The 20,075-nt window shown below is 47.8% G+C and overlaps 1 protein-coding gene across 6 annotated transcripts in view; it reads left to right on the forward strand.

Annotated features, from left to right (window-relative positions):
* The window catches only part of myo6a (myosin VIa), a 66,912-nt gene that overhangs the window by 9,366 nt on the left and 37,471 nt on the right, over positions 1 to 20,075 (forward strand). For all 6 annotated transcript variants that reach the window (XM_062410949.1, XM_062410950.1, XM_062410951.1 and 3 more), the window contains exons 2-12: positions 594 to 728; positions 4,609 to 4,678; positions 4,855 to 4,928; positions 5,793 to 5,922; positions 6,002 to 6,107; positions 6,522 to 6,577; positions 6,892 to 6,989; positions 7,360 to 7,524; positions 11,041 to 11,121; positions 15,253 to 15,433; positions 17,552 to 17,696. In XM_062410949.1, coding sequence (XP_062266933.1) covers positions 612 to 728; positions 4,609 to 4,678; positions 4,855 to 4,928; positions 5,793 to 5,922; positions 6,002 to 6,107; positions 6,522 to 6,577; positions 6,892 to 6,989; positions 7,360 to 7,524; positions 11,041 to 11,121; positions 15,253 to 15,433; positions 17,552 to 17,696 — 1,223 coding nt within the window. In that variant the 5' untranslated portion in view covers positions 594 to 611. The remainder of the gene's footprint in view (positions 1 to 593; positions 729 to 4,608; positions 4,679 to 4,854; positions 4,929 to 5,792; positions 5,923 to 6,001; positions 6,108 to 6,521; positions 6,578 to 6,891; positions 6,990 to 7,359; positions 7,525 to 11,040; positions 11,122 to 15,252; positions 15,434 to 17,551; positions 17,697 to 20,075) is intronic.

Below are 20,075 nucleotides of genomic sequence, written 5' to 3' on the forward strand. Positions count from 1 at the left end.
GTCACTGGTCTGGTCACTTGGCTGGTCACTGGTCTGGTCACTGGGTTGTTCACTGGCCTGGTCACTGGACTGGTCACTGGTCTGGTCACTGGTTCAGTTCAGACTCGGTCAGATTTGTCTTGGTGCTTCTAACACGTGACCGCTGTGAGACTTCTTGTGATGATATAAAGCTGAGTCACACCTGATCTCCAGGACACAGTGTGAACACACAGTGTTCCTGGATCCAGTAGCCGACGGCTGGTTTTTCCTGTTTCCTCCCACATGGGACTGGTTTGTGGTTCGTGCTGTGGTTTCCCTGTGGCAGCTTGTTTTCACAGAAACAACTTCTGAGTGGATGTAATGAACTTCTGCTCATTTCCTGAATAAAGTTTCTTCTTCTTCAACATTTCTTATCCAAGTTTTATACATTTAGTATTTTTATTCACTGTGATAATAATAATAAGTATAAGTTCCTTTTTGTTGTGTGTAGTTGTTTTTGACTTTAACAGGAACTGGTGGGTGTTTCGCTCTCATTGCAAAATGAAGTCATTCTGTTCTACGAGCGACAGAAAAGCTTCTTTCTTCTCTCAGACGGTTCTGCTCATGTTTTCCAGAACCCTCAGAGCGGAGCGATGGAGGACGGGAAGCCGGTGTGGGCTCCGCACCCGACGGACGGGTTCCAGCTCGGGACCATCGTGGACATCGGAGCCGACAGCCTCAGCATCGAACCTCTCAATGGGAAGGGAAAGGTGAGCGAGCTCCAACAGCTGATGTATCATGGGTAATGCAGGCGCCAGGTTTGGATCGGGGACTTGACAGCTCTTATAAGTGAAGCCAAATCATCTCTACTGCCCCCTGGTGTCTGGCTGCACTGTAGCTCATAAACCCCCTCCATGTTAGCTGATGGGACTCGGAGCAAACAAACAAAAACAAAATAGACGATAAACGTAGTGAAAGACGTTTCTGTCATTTCAGGTCGTTGTTATCACTCTGATGTTGATTCTCAGTTTCTTACCAGTTTGGGTGTAATTAGTTATGTGATGATTGACAGCTGAGACTGACTCATGGTTGGTCGAGCAGGTGTGTGGGCGGAGCCACGGCACCACAGCTCCTTTCCCAGTGATGTCATAGGGCGTTGCTTTCTGAGAGACTTTGGCTCCAGTTTGGACAGAGGAAGGAAGTGGAGACGAGACGTCCATCTTTATTTATCGTCCTTAAATACACTTAATGATTCTATTGTTTGGACAAAGAAGACGATTATGGGGAACTAGAAAAGATATGTGTGGTTGATATGTTTCCATATTTCTCCATCTTTCATTTCCAGCAGTTTGAATCTATTAAGGTTTGGGTTTGAGAGGTGATGCTGTGTCTGTGTTTTATACCTGAGAAGAACCAGAGTGTCCCCAGACAGAATCTCTGGATCTTTCTACGAGAGCCTTTTGATTTAATGTGTCACTCAATGTCATGAGGAAGTGGAGGAGGAGGAGGAGGAGGAGGAGGAGGAGGAGGAGGAGGAGGAGGAGGAGGAGGAGGAGGAGGAGGAGGAGGAGGAGGAGGAGACCACCACCACAGACCTAAAAGCAGTGAAGCATCATTCACTCGGTGATTCACCTCCGGCTCTTCAGTCCACAGCCGGCAGCTCTAATGAGCTGGAGGACAGAATCATCAGCCCGATCTGAAGTCAAGTGGCTCTCAGCAGGAAGATGAACAGGCTTCTCCTCTCACCGACATCTCTCCGGTGATTCACTTCCTGCTGGACGAGTCACTCATGCTCTTAATGTCACCGAGAGGCCGTCGAGTGTTTACTGTCGGTCAAGAAAACACCGACTGACGCTGCTCGACCCAGAGAGGGTTTCCATCCGGCGAGGATCATCGAAGGTGGAACAGAGTGTTTTTATTTCTTATTATAAAGCCCTAAAAACTTCTGAAATCTCACATGTGATGTTAACCTCAAATAAACCAACATATCTTCTGTTAATCATGAAACACCATTTGTTTTCATTTAGTCTGTTGTGTTTATGTCACACAACCTAAAGTCTTGGATGTGAACCTGGACAGACGTGTCAGTAGTCTGCAGGACGGAAGGATCCAGGATGTGGTGTCACTTTCACTTAGACCTGGAGAGAGAGGGCGTTGGTGGAGGTGTGCACGCCCTGCTAATTATTTAAACTTCATTCCTTCTGTCTGCTGAGCTGTAGCCCTGCCTTCACGTGCTGAAGCAGGTTTTGTGCAGTCATATATTTTGGTTTCATAATAACCTGATAACCAATCAGACACCTCCCTGGCGGTTCTACACTTCAGATTCAAACCTTCACAGTGACGAGCAACTGGCTGTTGTACCATGAAGCTTGAGTCTCTAGCCAGCTCGGCCACACCACAGTAAAAATGTTGCCCGTCTAGAAACCAGTTTTAGAGAAGTTGGTAAACACTGGTCTGTGTTTTCTTCTGGACGAGTAGAAGCAGAGATGTTTAGAAACCGACGCCATCTTTTAAAGATTCCTCCTAAACATCACAACTTGCCTCCTCTGCTCTAATAGAATGAGCCCAGCACCAGATTGTCCTTCACCCAGCACGAGTCCCATCAGGACACTTTGTGATGATGATACCATGAGTATCATGCTCTCTGTCTCTGTCCTGACGTCCGTCCCCGGAGCTCTGCCAGCGAGAGGACACATCGTCAGACACTGGCACAAACTGGCTGCAGCAGCACAGGCTGCACATTGTTCTGATCAGACGCTCACAGGCCTCGGCTGCAGCCCGGAAACTGCACGGAGAGCAGATCTGAAGACAGCACGTCTCCGTGAAAATGTGTTTCTTTTTCTGTCAGATGTGAGAGATCTGATCTGAAGTCAGCGTCTGAGGAAACACCGGCTGGGTTGGGCCGAGGCTGCTTTGTGTCCTTCAGCTCCTGGGAGACTAATCTCAGGATAAAGAATCTCATCAACTGGTCGTAAAGAAAAACCTCCAGCAATCAAATGTTATGAGTCCTGGTCCGAGCTGAGAAGAAGCTGGAGGATTCGATCTCGGGGCATAAAAAGCTTCACGTGACGTCTGCAGAATACTTTATAAACTTTATAATCCAAGGGGCCTGTTAACTTTTTATATGAAGTGCAAAGATCAGAGCAGTAAACGGGTGGAGTAGCTCTTCCTGGAGAAAGAGGACGATCACGTTCTCCTGACCACACACACACAACTGGACGGAGAACTCAGTGACTCTGACATTTAGATGTGAAACTCAGCCGTCTGTCACTGTGGAAACTTTGAAAGAGTTTCAAGTCTCTGCACGTTGGTTTTCTCTGCTCTGGAGTTTGATGAGGAGGACGGAAGTTCATCTGAACTCATAGGAACACGTGACGTGACACTCACAGGCAGAAACTGACACAGATGAGGATTGAGAGGCGTTTGTCTCGGGAGCTTCTGTCTGCAGCAGCGATGACAGAACAATGTTCAACTCTCAGATTGTCGGCCTGGTGTCTCCTCCACCTCCTCCACCTCCTCCCTTCTTTTCTCCTCTCAGCCTTGTGGAATCTGTGGAGTTTGGGCTGAGAATGTGGAACATGCCACCACTGGAGAGAATGAATCAACACCACGTCACCATGGCTCCGCGGCCCTGACGTAGCGGAGGCCCCCGGCGGTGCCTCTCCGGTCGGGCGGTTAGAGGAGCTCGGCCTCGCCGGAGCCGACAGGAGCTGGCAGAGCTCGGCCGATCACAGAAACACCGACAGACCCTCAGGGCTCCGAGGCCCCGGGTCACGTGTGTCCTCATAAACCCTGTGTATTAGTTGAACATGGGTTTAGCTGGAGGAATGTGAAACGTGTGGCGAGCTAATACCTCCGAGCTCCTAGAGGCAACGTTAACGTCAGAATCAGTGAATCACAGATTCAAGGCTCAATCTGATTGATTGTTGAGTCAATGGTGAAATGATCTTAGAGTTCACAGGGACGTCCCCACAAACTGCATCATGGTGTTTATAATCAATCAGAATTCATACAAGTTATTAACAGAATAAAAAGAATAAAAGCACTTCCAGCCTTGATTAGGACACGTTCAGTTCAGCCTGGTTCTGCTGGGACTCTAGTACAGCGTGAGAATAAAGTCTCCGGTCTGTCCTGGACGGTGAATAATGCAGAGCAGCTGAGGACGTGCTGTCCGTCCTCTCTGTGTCTCCGTCACCGTGTTGTCTCCGTCCAGTCGGATCCGGTTTCCTCCAAATAATTCATCAGGTGATCACGTGTGGAGCAGCAGCCGGGTCCTTCAGCCTCCGGGTACCAGACTCAAATCTGAACGAGAACGAGGTCACCGAGAAAGAAGCGTCTGAAAATAGAAAGGAATGAAAAGGATGAAATGTGTAAAATGATCGACTTCATACAAAAACATCAAGTCATGGTTCATTCATAAAGAAACAAAACCTGAAGCTTCAAAGTTCCTGTGTTGATTTGTTTTTAGTCGTCTGATTTTAAACTTCAACATTTCACTGAACAGCTGATGATTTACTCTCAAGCACCAGCACCTTTCCTCTTGAATATGTATCTCTGATAATTATCACTCTTGTAGTTTTATCTGGTAGATCTCCTCTCTGAGCTCTTGACTCTTCCCTCACTCAGTTTCTCTCTCTCCTCCTCTCACAGACGTTCCTGGCTCAGATCAGCCAGGTCTTTCCTGCAGAAGAGGACGTTAACAAACACATGGAGGACAACTGTGAGTCTCACTTTCTAACAGCTTGTCTCTCCTGTGCCTGTGAGCGATGACAGCAGATAGATGCATGATGTGAATTCTTAAAACTGCTAAAGTAAAGGTGATGGTGCAGCCTGTGTGTTACTCTATGGTGCATGTGTGTCTCTGTAACCTTGTTCCTGTCCCTCGATGTGTCTCAGGTTCTCTGATGTACCTGAACGAAGCCACTCTGCTCAACAATGTTCGTGTGAGATACAGCAAAGACAAGATTTATGTAAGTGTCTGAAAAAACATCAAGATCAAACATGTGAATCATCCAAAGTGTGAATAAAACAAACTGCACTTTACGTTTTTCTCTCTGAGAGTCTGTTGATGTCTTACGTCACATGGTCCTCTGAGCAGATAGAATGTCCTCATGTCTCTAAAGCTGTCCTCACTCCTCCAGAATGTCCTCAGTCCACACTCCAGACCAACAGAGTCCCTTTTAATCATCATTTGAATTCCACTGAAGCGACTGTTCCTGACTTTTATACATTTTCATTTAAGTTGTGATTGATTTCTTTGTGTTGTCCTGAGTGTGATCAGCGGCCTCTAGTGGCTGAAGGAGGAACTGACTCTGGGTCTGAATCACACACTGATCTGTTTATTCCTTTATTAATGAACTTGAACCTTCATCCAATCTGATAAACGTGCTTCAGTCTCAACATGAACTGAACATTCTAACCTTCCTGAGGAGAGCATTCATCTCAGCAGTGTGTTAGACTGATGAAGTTCAGCTGCGTGTTCCTAATAAACTGGAAGCTGTGTGTCAGAACCAGGTTCATCTCATAGGACAAGATAAGAACACGGAGGCTTAGCAGAGTTTTTATTCAGAGTGTGAACAGATGGTCCTTTAGAGGAGAGAAGATCTCTCAACACATCTCTTCTGAGTAATGAGGCCTGTCTCACCTTCACAGTTTATTAGTGCTGAACGCTAGAGTTTAACGCCTTGCTGCTTTGGGATTCTGGGAAATGTAGTTTATCACCAGGGGAAATTCACTCGGCAGGATGTGTGATTAAATAACTGAGCTGCCACCACCGATGTTTGCTTTTATCACCTGACGGTTGTTGTTACCCCCCCCCCCCCACACACACACAGACGTTCGTAGCCAACATCCTGATCGCGGTGAACCCGTACTACGACCTCCCAAAGCTTTACTCGCCGGAGACCATCAAGCAGTACCGGGGCCGGTCTCTGGGGACGCTGCCGCCGCACGTGTACGCCATCGGTGAGTGAACACGTCCGCTGCCCCCTGCTGGATCCCCGGGGTCGGCGTCTGCTCTAACCTGCCTGTGTGTGTGTCTCAGCCGATAAGGCCTACAGGGACATGAGGGTTCTGAAGATGAGCCAGTCCATCATCGTCTCGGGGGAGTCCGGAGCCGGGAAGACGGAAAACACCAAGTTTGTGCTCAAGTGAGGACGACGCGGCTTCACGAGCTCACGAGTTTCAGTTTGTTATCAAATGATCCGGAGGAACTCAGGGAAACGAGTTCGACTTCGTTTCATCAAACACTTTAAAGAGAGGCTGTTAAATGGCCACGGGAAGAAACTATAAATTCCTGGATTTCGAGAATAAAGTCTCAGTTAAACGATAAAAAAAATCATATAGCTCCATGGGAATAAAGTTTCAATTTAACGAGGATAAGTCATAATGTTAAGACAGTGAAGTCGTAATTTAACGAGGTAAAACTTTATAAATCCTTTGCATATGTCTGTGATCACAGCAGTTTGGGATTTACAGGTTTTTAATCATCTTCATTAAATATAATGAAATCCATAAATGTTGTTTTGGTTGAATCCCTTCACATGTCCCTCTGCTGTTCCCAGATACCTGACGACCTCGTATGGAACCGGGCAGGACATCGACGAGAGGATCGTGGAAGGTGAGACTCACAGAGCAGCAGATCTTCTTCTCCTGGTTTGGATCCTTCTGAGGCTTTATCAGGAGCTGACGACTGAAAATCTGATTCTGAGTTAAAAACCACCAAGATCTAAAAAGGTTATCGTGAAAACAGGCGGCCACATGAAACCCAGCGTCACCCTGATTAAATCTACAGATTCTTTATCAGGTTGAAACATAATGTAAGAGCACAACCCAGCTGCAGATATAAAGCAGGTCCGGTTGTCTTTTAGACGTTTTAATATGGAAAAGTTTCATTTTATATCTTTTTAATTTGGTCCCTGTCTCCTCCCACAGCCAACCCCCTGCTGGAGGCTTTTGGAAACGCGAAGACCGTGAGGAACAACAACAGCAGCCGCTTCGGAAAGTTTGTGGAAATCCACTTTAACGAGAAGGTAGATTAATTCAGTGTTTTCTAAAACAACACAGAGTTTGTAAGAGTCTCATCTGGAGGAAACTCAGGAGACATGAATTAAACATGATGCCTCTTAATTATCATAAACTCTTATTATGGAGCCTTATGAATAAACTGTCTCTGAATCAGCTGAGATGCTATAACACTTGTTGTTACGTGTTATTTCTCTTCTTATCACCTTTGCTCTTTTCCGATTCACTACTTAATGAATTTAAAGATATTTCAAATGTAATGATCATGATATCAGTAACAGGATGTGAGGTCATGGTGTGCTCACAGGGGCTTTACATGTATTAGCGTGTGTTTGGAACATGTTAGTAACGTTGTGCCCGTGTTGGCGTGTCCGTCAGAACACGGTGGTGGGCGGCTTCGTTTCCCACTACCTGCTGGAGAAGTCCAGGATCTGCAGGCAAAGCAAAGAGGAGAGAAACTACCACATCTTCTACCGACTGTGCGCCGGGGCGTCCGAGGACATCAGGCAGAAGTTTCACCTCAGCTCCCCCGACACCTTCAGGGTAGGACATGTTTGTATGTAGCGTGAACCCAGTGGGATGAAGGGGAGGAGGAGGTGGTCCTGTGTGTTTAGGGCCTCGCAGCAGAGGAATCCTGATCAACGTGCTGAAGGTCGATGAGCTGAGACTCGAGCTCCGGTGAGTCTCAGCTCATCAACCTGCTGCTCCGGCCTCTCGTTCTCCTTCATCCCTCTGACTCCCTTTGGATTCAGCAGCGCTCCCACTCCTCAGGAGTCTGCTACCTGTTCACGAGGAGGCTCCTCCCCCGCTGCACGAGGAGGCTCCTCCCCCGCTGCACGAGGAGGCTCCTCCCCCGCTGCACGAGGAGGCTCCTCCCCCGCTGCACGAGGCATCAATCAGGCAGCTCGTCTGACTCTGACTCTGCTGCCTGATCGCTGACATCCATGTTTTAAATGACAACTCGCTGAAATAGATTGGAGGAATAAATGTCTGACTGACAGTAACATGCAGCTGAGTCATCGTCCAGCTCAACGTGGACTCAAGCTCGTAAAGATGAATCGATCTGAAGATGTAAACACATGGATTTTAATGTGTTAGTTAATCAAAAAGTGTCGAGAGCTTCATGACTTTTGAAAACCAGAAGCAACCATATTTGAAGAGTGGGGGGTGGAGCCTGACTGAAATCTGCTTTATGATCATAATTCACTAAGAAGAAGATAAATTCCTGAATGTTTACTGACGTTAGAAAGTGAGATGTCACTTTCTATAGAAACCGTTTGATAAACAGATTAAAGTTCAGTCAGAGTCGCTTTGAAATGAAAAATGTCTCCGGTGCTGGGATGAGACTTAGAGCAACAAGACGTCTCATCATGTGAGCGTGATGAACATAAACATATCAAGAACAATCTGAGACATAGACACTCATACTCGATAGAGGAATCCAGCCCCTCCTCTTTGCACTGTGGACACCAGATGGCAGCACTGAGCTGCAGCTGAGTCCCCAGCTCCTCATTCAGCTGCTCAGTGTTTATCAGAGGTTTAAAGACCGAGCTGTGTTCACCATCATGTCTGCTCTGCTCTGCATGAATCGTTAACCTCCAGCTACAGTAATGGCTGCAGAGGAGGTGGTGAAGTGCAGATAATGAGTGTTACATTCCAGCTGCTGCTCAGACGAAGGTGAGGACGGACGTATGGATCTGTCAAACCAGAGACGGAGACAGAGACGGAGACGGCAGTGGATGACAGAGAGCAGCAGGAACATCAACCTGGATTCAGTGTAGTGTGAAGAGACGTGTCCGTACAGTTGGTTCCAGCTTCAGAACATGGATCTGAACTTCATCACCCTCACAGAGATCCTCAGTAGTGATTCCTCTGGTCTCTTCTCAGCTCTCCTGGCTCGGCTGAGTCCAGAGTGTGGTCGGCTGGACGCTGATGGACGCCACGCCGTGCATTACTGTCGCCGCTGGCCCCCCCGCCGGCCCCCCCGTCGACTGCACAATGGATTTTAAGATTCTCTTAATCATTTACAAAGCCCTGCTTCCCTCGGCTCTGTGACCATAGTGAGACCATCGAGTCCCCTGAGTCTGTCCCTGAAACATGGACCCTCTGATTCTCCCTTTTGGAAAAGAGCTGAGTCACCACTGTTAGAGCAGAAAGACAGATAATGTCTCCGTTTCTGAAAGCCTCTCGTTCCTCTGTTGGCTGCATCTAAATTCAATCCTCTATTCTCACCAGCGTCATTTTAAGACCTTAAAGGGCCGCCGCTCGCTCTTCAGCCTCCGCCAGTGTCCCCAGTGTCCCCCAGTGTCCCCAGTGTCCCCCTGCAACTTATGACACCTGCTGCCGTCACTTCGCCTCTACTGGTTCATATATCCAGTTCCCCCGCTGCTGGGCAGGGAGCGGAGGATCCAGGATCAGCTCAGTCGTCTGATGCCAGGGGCAGAGACCAGGGTTTTAAAACACTGGCTTTGGTTTGAAGTGACTCACAAAAAGCAGATGAGACCTGAAGGAGTGAAGGAGCAGATAGATGACGTGCTTCTGTATCTGCAGAGGAGCAGTAAAAGCATTTATCAAAACACGGTGGAGAAGTAATAAAAGTAAACGTCCTCGCTATCGATTTAGAGCAAGTGTTTTCAGACGAGTGGGGGACAGGGGGGGGGGCGGGGGAGACGGAGGGCTGTACAAGCAGCCAGTCCTTCCTGCAGCTTCTCCTATAATGAGAAACTGAGTTTGTGTCCATCTGTTGGGACAAAAGGACTCGAGTCTCCCAACAAGACGAGCACCGGCTGCACTCACACACCTGGGGACGAACAAGACTCTGAGTCTGAGTCTGAGTCTGAGTCTGAGTCTGAGTCTGAGTCTGAGCCTGAGTCTGAGTCTGAGTCTGAGTCTGAGTCTGAGCCTGAGCCTGAGTCTGAGTCTGAGTCTGAGTCTGAGTCTGAGCCTGAGCCTGAGTCTGAGTCTGAGTCTGAGTCTGGGTCTGAGCCTGAGTCTGAGTCTGAGTCTGAGTCTGAGTCTGAGTCTGAGTCTGAGTCTGGGTCTGAGCCTGAGCCTGAGTCTGAGTCTGAGTCTGAGTCTGAGTCTGAGCCTGAGCCTGAGTCTGGGTCTGGGTCTGAGCCTGAGCCTGAGCCTGAGCCTGAGCCTGAGCCTGAGCCTGAGCCTGAGCCTGAGCCTGAGCCTGAGCCTGAGCCTGAGCCTGAGCCTGAGTCTGAGTCTGAGTCGCCATTAGCTCGTTTCTGTGCATCCGCCAGCGGAGGCCAGCTGGTGAGGAGCCGTTAACACAGGTACACAGTCAATTACAGGGGGAGCGGAGGGAGCGGGGGGGAGCGGGGGGAGCCGTTAACACAGGTACACAGTCAATTACAGAGGGAGCGGAGGGACCGGGGGGGAGCGGGGGGGAGGCCTCTTTGTGCAAAGTTCAGGAAAGTGGCGTCCGAGGCACATGGAGGAGGAAACGTCTCTGACTCACAGACTGGTTGTGCAGCTCCAGCTCCTCGGGTCGTTTGAAGGTCGTTGACTTCAGGTCTCTTCTCATCGGTGATGAATCGTCTCAATCTGCCTTCGGACCGTCTGCTCCTCTCGTCTCCACATATGAGATGAGTTAGCTGGATTTGGTCCTTTGTTGAAACCTCTTCCAGGAAAGAGAGTTCAGAGTTTAGCTGCTCACACTTGTTGACTCGTTGTTTGGTGACTCGTTGTTCGGTGTTTCAGGATCTTCTCAGGAAGACGAGCTCACTCTCAGGTCCACGACCTTTTCTCCACGCTTCACGTGTTCCTCTCTAAATGTTCCTCTCAGCTTTGATTGGCTGGTTTTACTTTGTTCTGTTAAAGTTTGTTAATGAAATCGTAAATATTATAAAAGTCCATAAACCACTTCAAGCATTTCCTTTAATCCCCTTCACACGTTTTATTATGTCTCTGTGCCGTTCTCAGACATGTTTTTATTTCTGTTTTAATTCCTTCTTTCCCAACATGTCCTGTAGATAAAGTCTGGACCTGTTCTTGGGTTTGAAGGCAGTTTCCTCTGCAGCTGATGTTTCTCTCTCTGTGATCCTGCAGTACCTGAACAGAGGCTGCACTCGCTTCTTCGCTTCCAAAGACACCGACAAGCAGATCCTGCAGAACCGCAAGAGCCCCGAGGTACAGCACCGCCTCCGACCCACACTACACACTACACACTACACACTACACACTACACACAGGTTTCAGATCACAGTCTGCAGGAGAGAAGGGTGGAGATGATCTGTTTGACTGTCGAGGTTTAAACAGATGTTTCCCCATTGAAGCTCTATTTTAAAACACTGTACAGTCTAATAACAGCAGGTCTGGACTGAGGACACTGACGTTTATGGCAAATTTAAAACTTTTATATCCAAGTTTCTGTTGTTGACGACTCACAGACGGTGTTTCACTGAGAAGAAAACAGCGTCTGTGAGAGGAAGGAGGAGAAAGCTGCAGTAAAACATTATGAGATGATATCATCTCACTAGAGCATTTAGTCTTCAGCTTCACTTTCTGCTCACAAGCTGCTGAGTTCACGCTTCAGTAATAACAAAGTAATAACTGGAGTTTCAGCTGCTGCATCAGACAGGTCGTGCCTCAACGTATTTATTATCTCAGCTTGAACAACATAAATCATCTTTTTGATTAATCATCTCAAAACTCTTTAATTAAATCAGTCAAACGTTCACTTTAGTGTCGGAGCAACAGAATCAGTCAATTCCTCCAATCATTTATTACTTATTAGATATTTCAATATTGAATTAACTACAGCTGAACGGATTCATTGGTTCAATGTTTTCACGAAGTCTTTTGTTTTCCTCTCGTTCTTCGTGTCTCATGTTTTATTCTCATGTGAAGTCAAAGTGTCTCGTCGGCCGGTGGCTGGAGGACAGAGTCTGTCTCCGCTGACTCAGCAGATTCATCCACATCTGCTGTTTTCTGCTCAGGACATTCAGCTCATCCCCTCCTCCCTCCTCCCTCCTCCCTCTGTCCGTCTCCCTCGTCTTCCTGCTGGTTGTCTCAGGAGCGCTTAGCCCCGCCTCCCAGAGGGCCCAGCCTGCTCTGATTGGTCACTGTTTCTGGTAGCTCTCTCCCAGAAGCTCTCTGGTCAGCTAACATCACTGAAGCCATGGTAACAGTGACATTGTGTGCCTCCCTTTGTCGAGGACTTAATTTAGCTGAACTTAATCTTAATCTTAATCTTAATCTTAACTAAAGGGAAAAAGTCCAGTATTGGAACTTTAAGACGAGAAACTAAATCTGAAGCCGACAGACGTTTTTCTTCATTTCAGATATTGAGTGAATAAGAAACACAACAGGTCCGAAAACACTGAGCTGAGTTCTTTACACCTCGGGTCTGTTTTCCTGCTGTTGCATCACAGCCACTCGATCTGCTTAAGATTAAAAACCTTCTGCCTTTTCCTCCAGTAACAAAGAATAAAACACACAAAGCAGCAGAGGTCCGCTCGACAAAGCAGCTCATGATCTAGTGTGTGTGAGTCTTCAGATCCTGCTACACACGCCTCAAAGAACCTCTCACACGTTCTACTTCATTAGCGATTTGTTATTTTTCTATCAAATCCACTTTTCAAACCCGCTCGTCAAAGAAGTTCCAAACATTTTAATTAGCCGACTGACTGAGAGTCGGACGCTGAATTAATAACAAATCTCATCGTGTGGAATGAGCTCCTTCATCAATGATTAATTATGCACAAGTATTCCATTACTGGGCCTGTGGACGTTATTCCCTGCAGTGCAGCATTGTTAATTATTAGAGCCATTAAGAGGAACATGGACCAGAGATCGCTGCTCCGCTAAGAGTCTCTGTGGACTCTCACACTTCCTGCTTTATAGATTCATAATTAACTTTATTTCTTCTTATGTTTCAGTATTTCTCTGTGGAGGAAAATCAAATGGTTCTGGTTGAATTATTTGTCTATTTATTATTTATCTATTTGTCGTTAGTGAACGTTAAAGAGGGAAAGCATTAGAGAATCTGATTATGAAATCAATACGTTTGCTCCAAACTGAAAGACCAATTAAATAACTTCAGCAGCTGAGAGGAGCCCGGAGCCTCTCGCTGGGTTTCAACTCACTGTCATGGCTCCAGAATGAAACGCTGGACGTGACCCTCCATGAGCTTTGAACTGAGGTTATAACTCTGAAGCCTAACGAGCAGATTTCATGCTGATGGTTCAGGAGATTGAGAGGTGAGAGATCAGTGTCTCCACGGAGCAGCTCCACCCAGTGAGAGACTCTTTAGGTCTTTGTCTGGAGCCTCGACTCGTGGAGTGAGTTCCTTCTCGGCTCGTGTTCTGTCCAAGCTGTGTTCAGTAGCAGGGAGAGTAGAGGGAGGAGGAGCTAGTAGAGGAGCTAGTAGAGGGAGGAGGAGCTAGTAGAGGAGCTAGTAGAGGAGCTAGTAGAGGAGCTAGTAGAGGGAGGAGGAGCTGACGTCCTCCTCCTCCGAGGAGGACACCGAGCAGGAGGTGCGTCAGGTTGAGTGAAGTGTTGTGTCTCTGTGATCAGTGATGTGCTGTGTGTCTCCTCACTGCTCCGGCTCATATCACACAGGACCACCAGGTGATTTGGTTTTCACCTCCTCTGAGTGTGTTGTGTGTGTGTGTGTGTGTGTGGGGGGGGGGGGGGGGGGGTCACTGCTGTGCATGATTTCTATCTGTCCTTCACTTCTGCAGTGCTGCTCCACGGTTTCCCACTTTCCTCTGCTGTGTAGAAAACATGGAGCGTTTCAATCGAAGCGACATCTCCCTGCTGATTGCTATCTGTGGATTTCAGAATGTCACAGTTCAGAACCCCCCCCCCCCCCCCAGTCTGTCCGCAGGCGATCAGAGGAAGCTGATGATGTCTCCTCATGTTCTGGTGTTTACATGTTAGATCGTAAGAAATGGGCTCATCCCAACCTGTGAATCCAGTTGATCGGAGGTTCTGGTTCAGTGTTGTCCACTCGACTCTCGGCCTCATCACATCAATGCGCCTGCAGCTCCACACCGAGCAGGAGACAGTTCTTACTCCTATTTTACACTGATTGCTTTTGATTTTCTGTTGCAGCCTGGCTGAGACAGCAGCGTTAGAACCCACCGTGTTGAGGGGAATTGCATCGTTTCTCTTTGTAAAGCTGCAAACATGAGGAGAATCATGATGTGCTGGACCAATCTGCTGAGTCAGTGGAAACATCTCCCTCCAAATGTGTAGCTTCAACACTGAGCTTCTACTGTGGATCAGAATCTGCATCTAAACACACATTATGATGGAGAACGTGATGTCAAATAATTCATTCATATAGTGGAGCAAAGAAAAAAACACATTGATAAAGACTATTTTATTTATTTTACTTCATTCTACTTGTTGTGATCACACTTTGGATAGTTAAGATTATAAATTTGTTTTATACCATAAATAACATTGACTTGATAATTGTTATAAAGACTCAACAACTGGACCAGTACCCGAACCCGAACCCACTGGATCTGGTTCAGAAAAACATGCACTGCCTTTTTCTGACAGAAGCCTGAAAAGCCTCCAAAGTGAGAGAAACTGCTTCTAGTGCTGGAATAACAAGTGGCTGTTAACTCTGCAGCCGCAACACAAAGACTTATCAGGACCCCCCCCCCCCCCCCCCCTCCGATCTACGTGATTCGACTCCGTGAGCCTCGGTGAAAGAAGCCAAATGGAAATCCAGTGAGAACCTGATTAAATAGTGGAAGCAACTAAGCAGCAGAATTCATTTTCTACTTAATTCCATCACAAGGGACACAGAGTGGCTGGTGTCTGGTTTAGCCTGCGGACATCATCAGACTGTGACATTCTTGAGAAGGTTATTCAGGTGTGTGTGTGTGTGTGTGTGTCTCTTCTCTCTGCTGCAGATTGAGATTTGTGTAATGTGCTGCTTCTCCTGCTCTGCACACGTCTTCTGAGTGACTGTAGAAATCAGACGTTCATTCTGCAGCGTGGAGATGGAATGAGAGTTATTCTGACAGCTGATTGGAGGATGAGGGTCAGTTTGGTTTCTGCTTATGAGCGGTGATGTTAAAAATGCTGCAGAGACGGAGGTGAATAGTAGAGGAGGAGCGGTAGAAGGAATAAAAGTGAAGTTGGAACGACAGGATGAAAGTAAAGCAGTTGAAAAGATGTTTGATGAAAAGGTTGAATAATCACCTGTGTGATGAGAAAGAAGTAAAGATGTCAGGTGAGGAGAGGAAGCTGGAGACGCAGCTCAGGGTTAACCGCTCTCTCTCCATCCTCGTCCCTCAGCACCTGAAGTCCGGCCCCCTGAAGGACCCGCTGCTGGACGACCAGGGCGACTTCAACCGGATGTGCGTGGCCATGAAGAAGATCGGCCTGGACGACACGGAGAAGCTGGACCTGTTCCGGGTGGTGGCCGGCGTGCTGAACCTGGGGAACATCGACTTCGAGGAGACGGGCAGCACGTCAGGTGAGCCGCGGCCTCGACCCGGAACACATGTTGATCACCTTCCAGTGAATGTGTCCAGCTGTGAAAACACATATAACAAATAAGCTGCAGTTAGTTCATCACTTTATAAAATGCTCTGTCTCCAAGATTCAGCAGGAAACTCTCAACAACATGTTGAAGTCTTCTTCTTCTAGTAATTATAGTTTCAACTTTACGTTGGTGATATGAAATCTGCCCAGCGACTGTGCACGTGGGAGGCGTTTCCCCGTTCACTGCCCCCTGGTGGAAACATGATAGATGCACAGGAATCGATCGCTGACGTGATGAAGTCACAGAGGATCTGATTGGTCGTTAATCTTCAGCTGGAACTGATGACAGCGGCGTCTCCGCTCAGCTCGCAGGTTCCTAAGTGGCAGCTGCCATTTGGATCTCACACTCGAGACTGAGCGGCTGATTGATGGACGTAATATTCCTCCTCCTCCTCCTCCTCCTCCTCCTCCTCCTCTATCATCAGGGAGGATGATGAATGACACGTCGGTACGAGGTTGAGAAGTTGCCCTGGGTGTTTCTTTTTCACACGTAATTAAATCCACAGAAAACGCGACGGCAACTTATAACTTACATCTCCTTTAATTATTCCTTCCTCTCAAGGGAAATGTGTTAATTACAGAGTTTTTAAAAATCAAGTTTTCTGTTCTTCACGTTTCAAGAGGAGTCGAGTCCGAAGCTCGACCAATCACACGCCTCGTCTTCCACATGAGCTTCAGACCAAGCTCCCCCAGAGAGGCTCAGTCTCCATGAAGATCTACGGCTGCTTTGAACTTGGGCAGATCTCGGTTCCTCTCCAACATTTTCTCCCTCCAGAGGGGGGGGGGGGGAGGAGAAGGAGGAGGAGGCCCAGCGGGGCGCCTGTTAAGTACACTGCCTCTCCCAGCAGGCGCGTGTTCTGCAGAAAATGAGGAGAATGAGTTCCGTCAGAGGAGGTGATCATCCAGCCAGGCGCAGTGTGGAGGTTGGTCCCTGGAGGACTTTAGGGAGATTTTAAACAATTTGTCGAAGCCAGAAAAGCTTTTATTTATTCATCTAGATGGAAACATCCAGAAGTCACATCAGTTCAGTGGACAGACAAGGAAGCGTGTGTTGGACCGAGGCGTCAGGTCCAATCACACGGAGCTGAGACGTGCTGACTGACAGACGACCACCCAGAAGATTCAGATTAATAATGAATGGCTGCCGTCAGAGACCATTACAGATGTGACGGCTTCAGAATCAATCAGAGGAAGACGTGAGCGGAGGGAGGGAGGCGGCTGGAGATGTGGAGGAGAGAAACGAAAGGGGGGGGGGGGGTTCTGTGATTTCCCTTCATCACAGTATTCTATCAAAGTGTTTCAGATGACTGAACGGGTCGCCCACTAATAGCAGGGTTGATTCCCAGCTCCTCCACTGTCCCCAGATACAGTTGATTCTAGAAAACCGCTAAAAGTAGTCCCTCACATTCATCAAGCTTCTTGACAATAGTTTAGTTTCTGTCACTGACAGTATATTAATAACAAAAACAATATGATAAAGGAAAACGATGTACATCTGAAATAACACGAGAAGATAATAGAATTCTCAGTGAGTCTGTTTTCTATCTGGGCTTTGTTCACGCCTCCCTGGACTCACTGGGTTCACAGCAGGGGGGTGTTGAGCTCTCACTGGCTAACCTTGATCCGCTGCTCGATGCCGTGGAGGATCGTGAGGTGCAGCCGGCCCGCTGCTCGTCCACATGTCATCTCAGACGTGCACGTTGTTGCTGAGGTGCGGGGGATTGAACGAAGAAAACACTTAATCCTCTGGCACGTAGTGAGAGGCTGGATGAGCTCCGGCGGGTCGGCTCAGAATATGTGTATAAATATGATGTAGAATATAAACTAAACCGACATGTTGCCTTCCTGATGTCTTCCCTTCTCCTCGTCTTGTTGCCTTCCTGATGTCTGCCCTTCTCCTCGTCTTGTTCCCTTCCTGATGTCTTCCCTTCTCCTCGTCTTGGTGCCTTCCTGATGTCTTCCCTTCTCCTCGTCTTGGTGCCTTCCTGATGTCTTCCCTTCTCCTCGCCTTGTTCCCTTCCTGATGTCTGCCCTTCTCCTCGTCTTGCAGGCGGCTGCACCATCAGGAAGCAGTCCAGTCAGACGGTGGAGCAGTGTGCCGAGCTGCTGGGCCTGGAGCAGGATGACCTGAGGGTCAGCCTCACCTCCAGGGTGATGCTCACAACTGCAGGGGGCGCCAAAGGAACAGTCATCAAGTAAGGGGCCTGACACACACACACACATACACACACACACAAACACACACACGCGTTGACTGAGCGACACAGATGCACACAAACATCTGGACCACATGTACACTGACTCTCCCTCCGTCTCACAGCTGGAATCCCAGATCTCTGTCCTCAGAGGTTTGATAAGGACTCGCTGCTCGTGCCCTGAGGTTCTGTTTGGTCTTCTAGTCGTTTTCTGTTCTGGTGAAGTGACTGAACGTCTGTGGGAAACTTGTTGGCTCTCAGAAGCTTAGTGGGTCAGATCCACTGGGACCCATAGAGACACACCAGTAATCTCACTCATGCATTCCTCGTCTTGTTATCACCGTCCAGAGAGACGGAGAGACACCGACTGGTTTCAGCCGACATCAGAATGTACGGTAAAGTGCAGCGAGGCTCGGAGGAGGAGCGGCAGGGGAAGGTTAGCGCCTCCTTGTGAACGCGCCTCCTCGTCTCTGAGCCGCAGACAAACACCGGATCAGACCCGAGTGCCGCGGCCACGAACACGGTGTGGAGCCATCTGGACTTTCACTGAGCGTCTGGATGCTGGAGCTAGATCCATTAGAAAAGGTGGAGCAGGTGATTGGAAGCTGCTGTCACACACTCAGCCACCTCCGCCTCACTTAGTGCCGGCCTCCTTTTCCCAGAAGGCCTTGTGACAACCTCAGTGAAGGACGGCCCACTTGTGTTGCTGCCTCACGAACTCAGACCCTGGCATTTTCCAAGAGTTAACAAGTTACATTACATTACATTACATTTCATTACATTACATTACATTACATTACATTTAGCTTTTATCCAAAGCGACTCACAATAAGTGCATCAAACCCGAGGGTACAGACCAAGGACGACAAGAATCAAGAAAATACAATTTCTTCAAATAAAGCAAAACTACAAAGTGCTATAAGTAAGAGCCATTTAAGTGCTACTAAAGTGTTAGTTTCAAAAAGTTGTTAGTTTTTTTTTTATTTTTTTTTTATTCAAGGTAAAGTCGGAAGAGGTATGTTTTTAGTTTTCGGCGGAAGATGTGTAAACTTTCTGATGTCCGGAGCTCATTCCACCAATCAGGAGCCAGGACGGAAAACAGTCGTGTTTTTGATGAGTGTTGAGCAGTGAGGGAGCAACGAGCTGATTGGCCGAAGCAGAGCGGAGTGAACGGGGTGGGGTGTAACGTTTGACCATGTCCTGGATGTAGACTGGACCGGATCCGTTCACAGCATGGTACCAAGTACTAGTGTTTTGAACCGGATGCGAGCAGCCACTGGTAACCAGTGAAGGGAGCGGAGGAGAGGAGCAGTGGGAGTGAATTTAGGTTAAAAACCAGTCGAGCTGCTGCATTCTGGATGAGCTGCAAAGGTCGGATGGCAGTAGCAGGTAGACCTGCCAGGAGGGAGTTACAGTAATCTAGACGTGAGATGACCAGAGCCTGGACCAGAACCTGCACCGCCTTCTGAGTGAGAAGGGGGCGTGTCCTCCTGATGTTGTACAGCATGAATCTACAGGACCGTGTTGTTGCAGTGATGTTGGCAGTGAGGGAGAGTTGGCTGTCGAGTGTTACGCCCAGGTTCCTAGCCGTCTGAGTGGGGGTTAACACAGAGTTCTCACAGGTTTTGTTATATATTCAGAAATTGCAGAGACCATAGAACAAGATTTCTGATTTACATTTTTGTTGTAGATGTTTTTTTTTGTGATCTTTTCATAACACCTACGGTAAAAGGTTTTTATATACAGCTCAAAGAACGAGAAATCACCAATTTCCCTGGAATCCATCCTCTCTGATTTTAACAATGCTCCATATTCAGAAGGGAAAGGTGAATAAAAGCAGAACTCTGTCCAGACATTAAGAAGCTGTGAGCGGGGCCATATTCATGCTGTCTCTCGTTTTCTGCTTCCTCTATATCAATTCAAAATGATTTGATATTTGATATAAACAATATTTCCAGACTAGTGACTCACTATGAATCTTCTATTTGAACTCCTTCACTGTCCGGCAGGTTTAAACCGAGGACACGCCCCCTGGTGTTGTCACACTTCTCCACAGCTTGTGTTCCCACGTCACAGTTCTCTCCACATGCTGAACTGTGTGAGGCCTCGCTTACATGTTGTGTGTTGAATGGGATGTGACAGTTGGCGTGTCGGAGCACATATGGCGTTCTCCTCCTGCTGCAGGGAAACACGCTCAACTTCACATAAGTATGATTATTCTTTTTCTTTATTGGTTTTGTGTTGGGAGAAGTTGTGTGTGTGCTGAGAACGACAGCTTCCAGGATACGAGGAGGTTTGAGCAGAAGCTACTGAGCCGACGTCCATGAAACTCTGGACGGGTGGAGCCTGACGGGAGGTTTTCATTCACCTCACACAGAC

The sequence above is a fragment of the Platichthys flesus genome, chromosome 18, assembly GCF_949316205.1.
Source record: "Platichthys flesus chromosome 18, fPlaFle2.1, whole genome shotgun sequence".
Lineage (NCBI taxonomy): Eukaryota > Metazoa > Chordata > Actinopteri > Pleuronectiformes > Pleuronectidae > Platichthys > Platichthys flesus.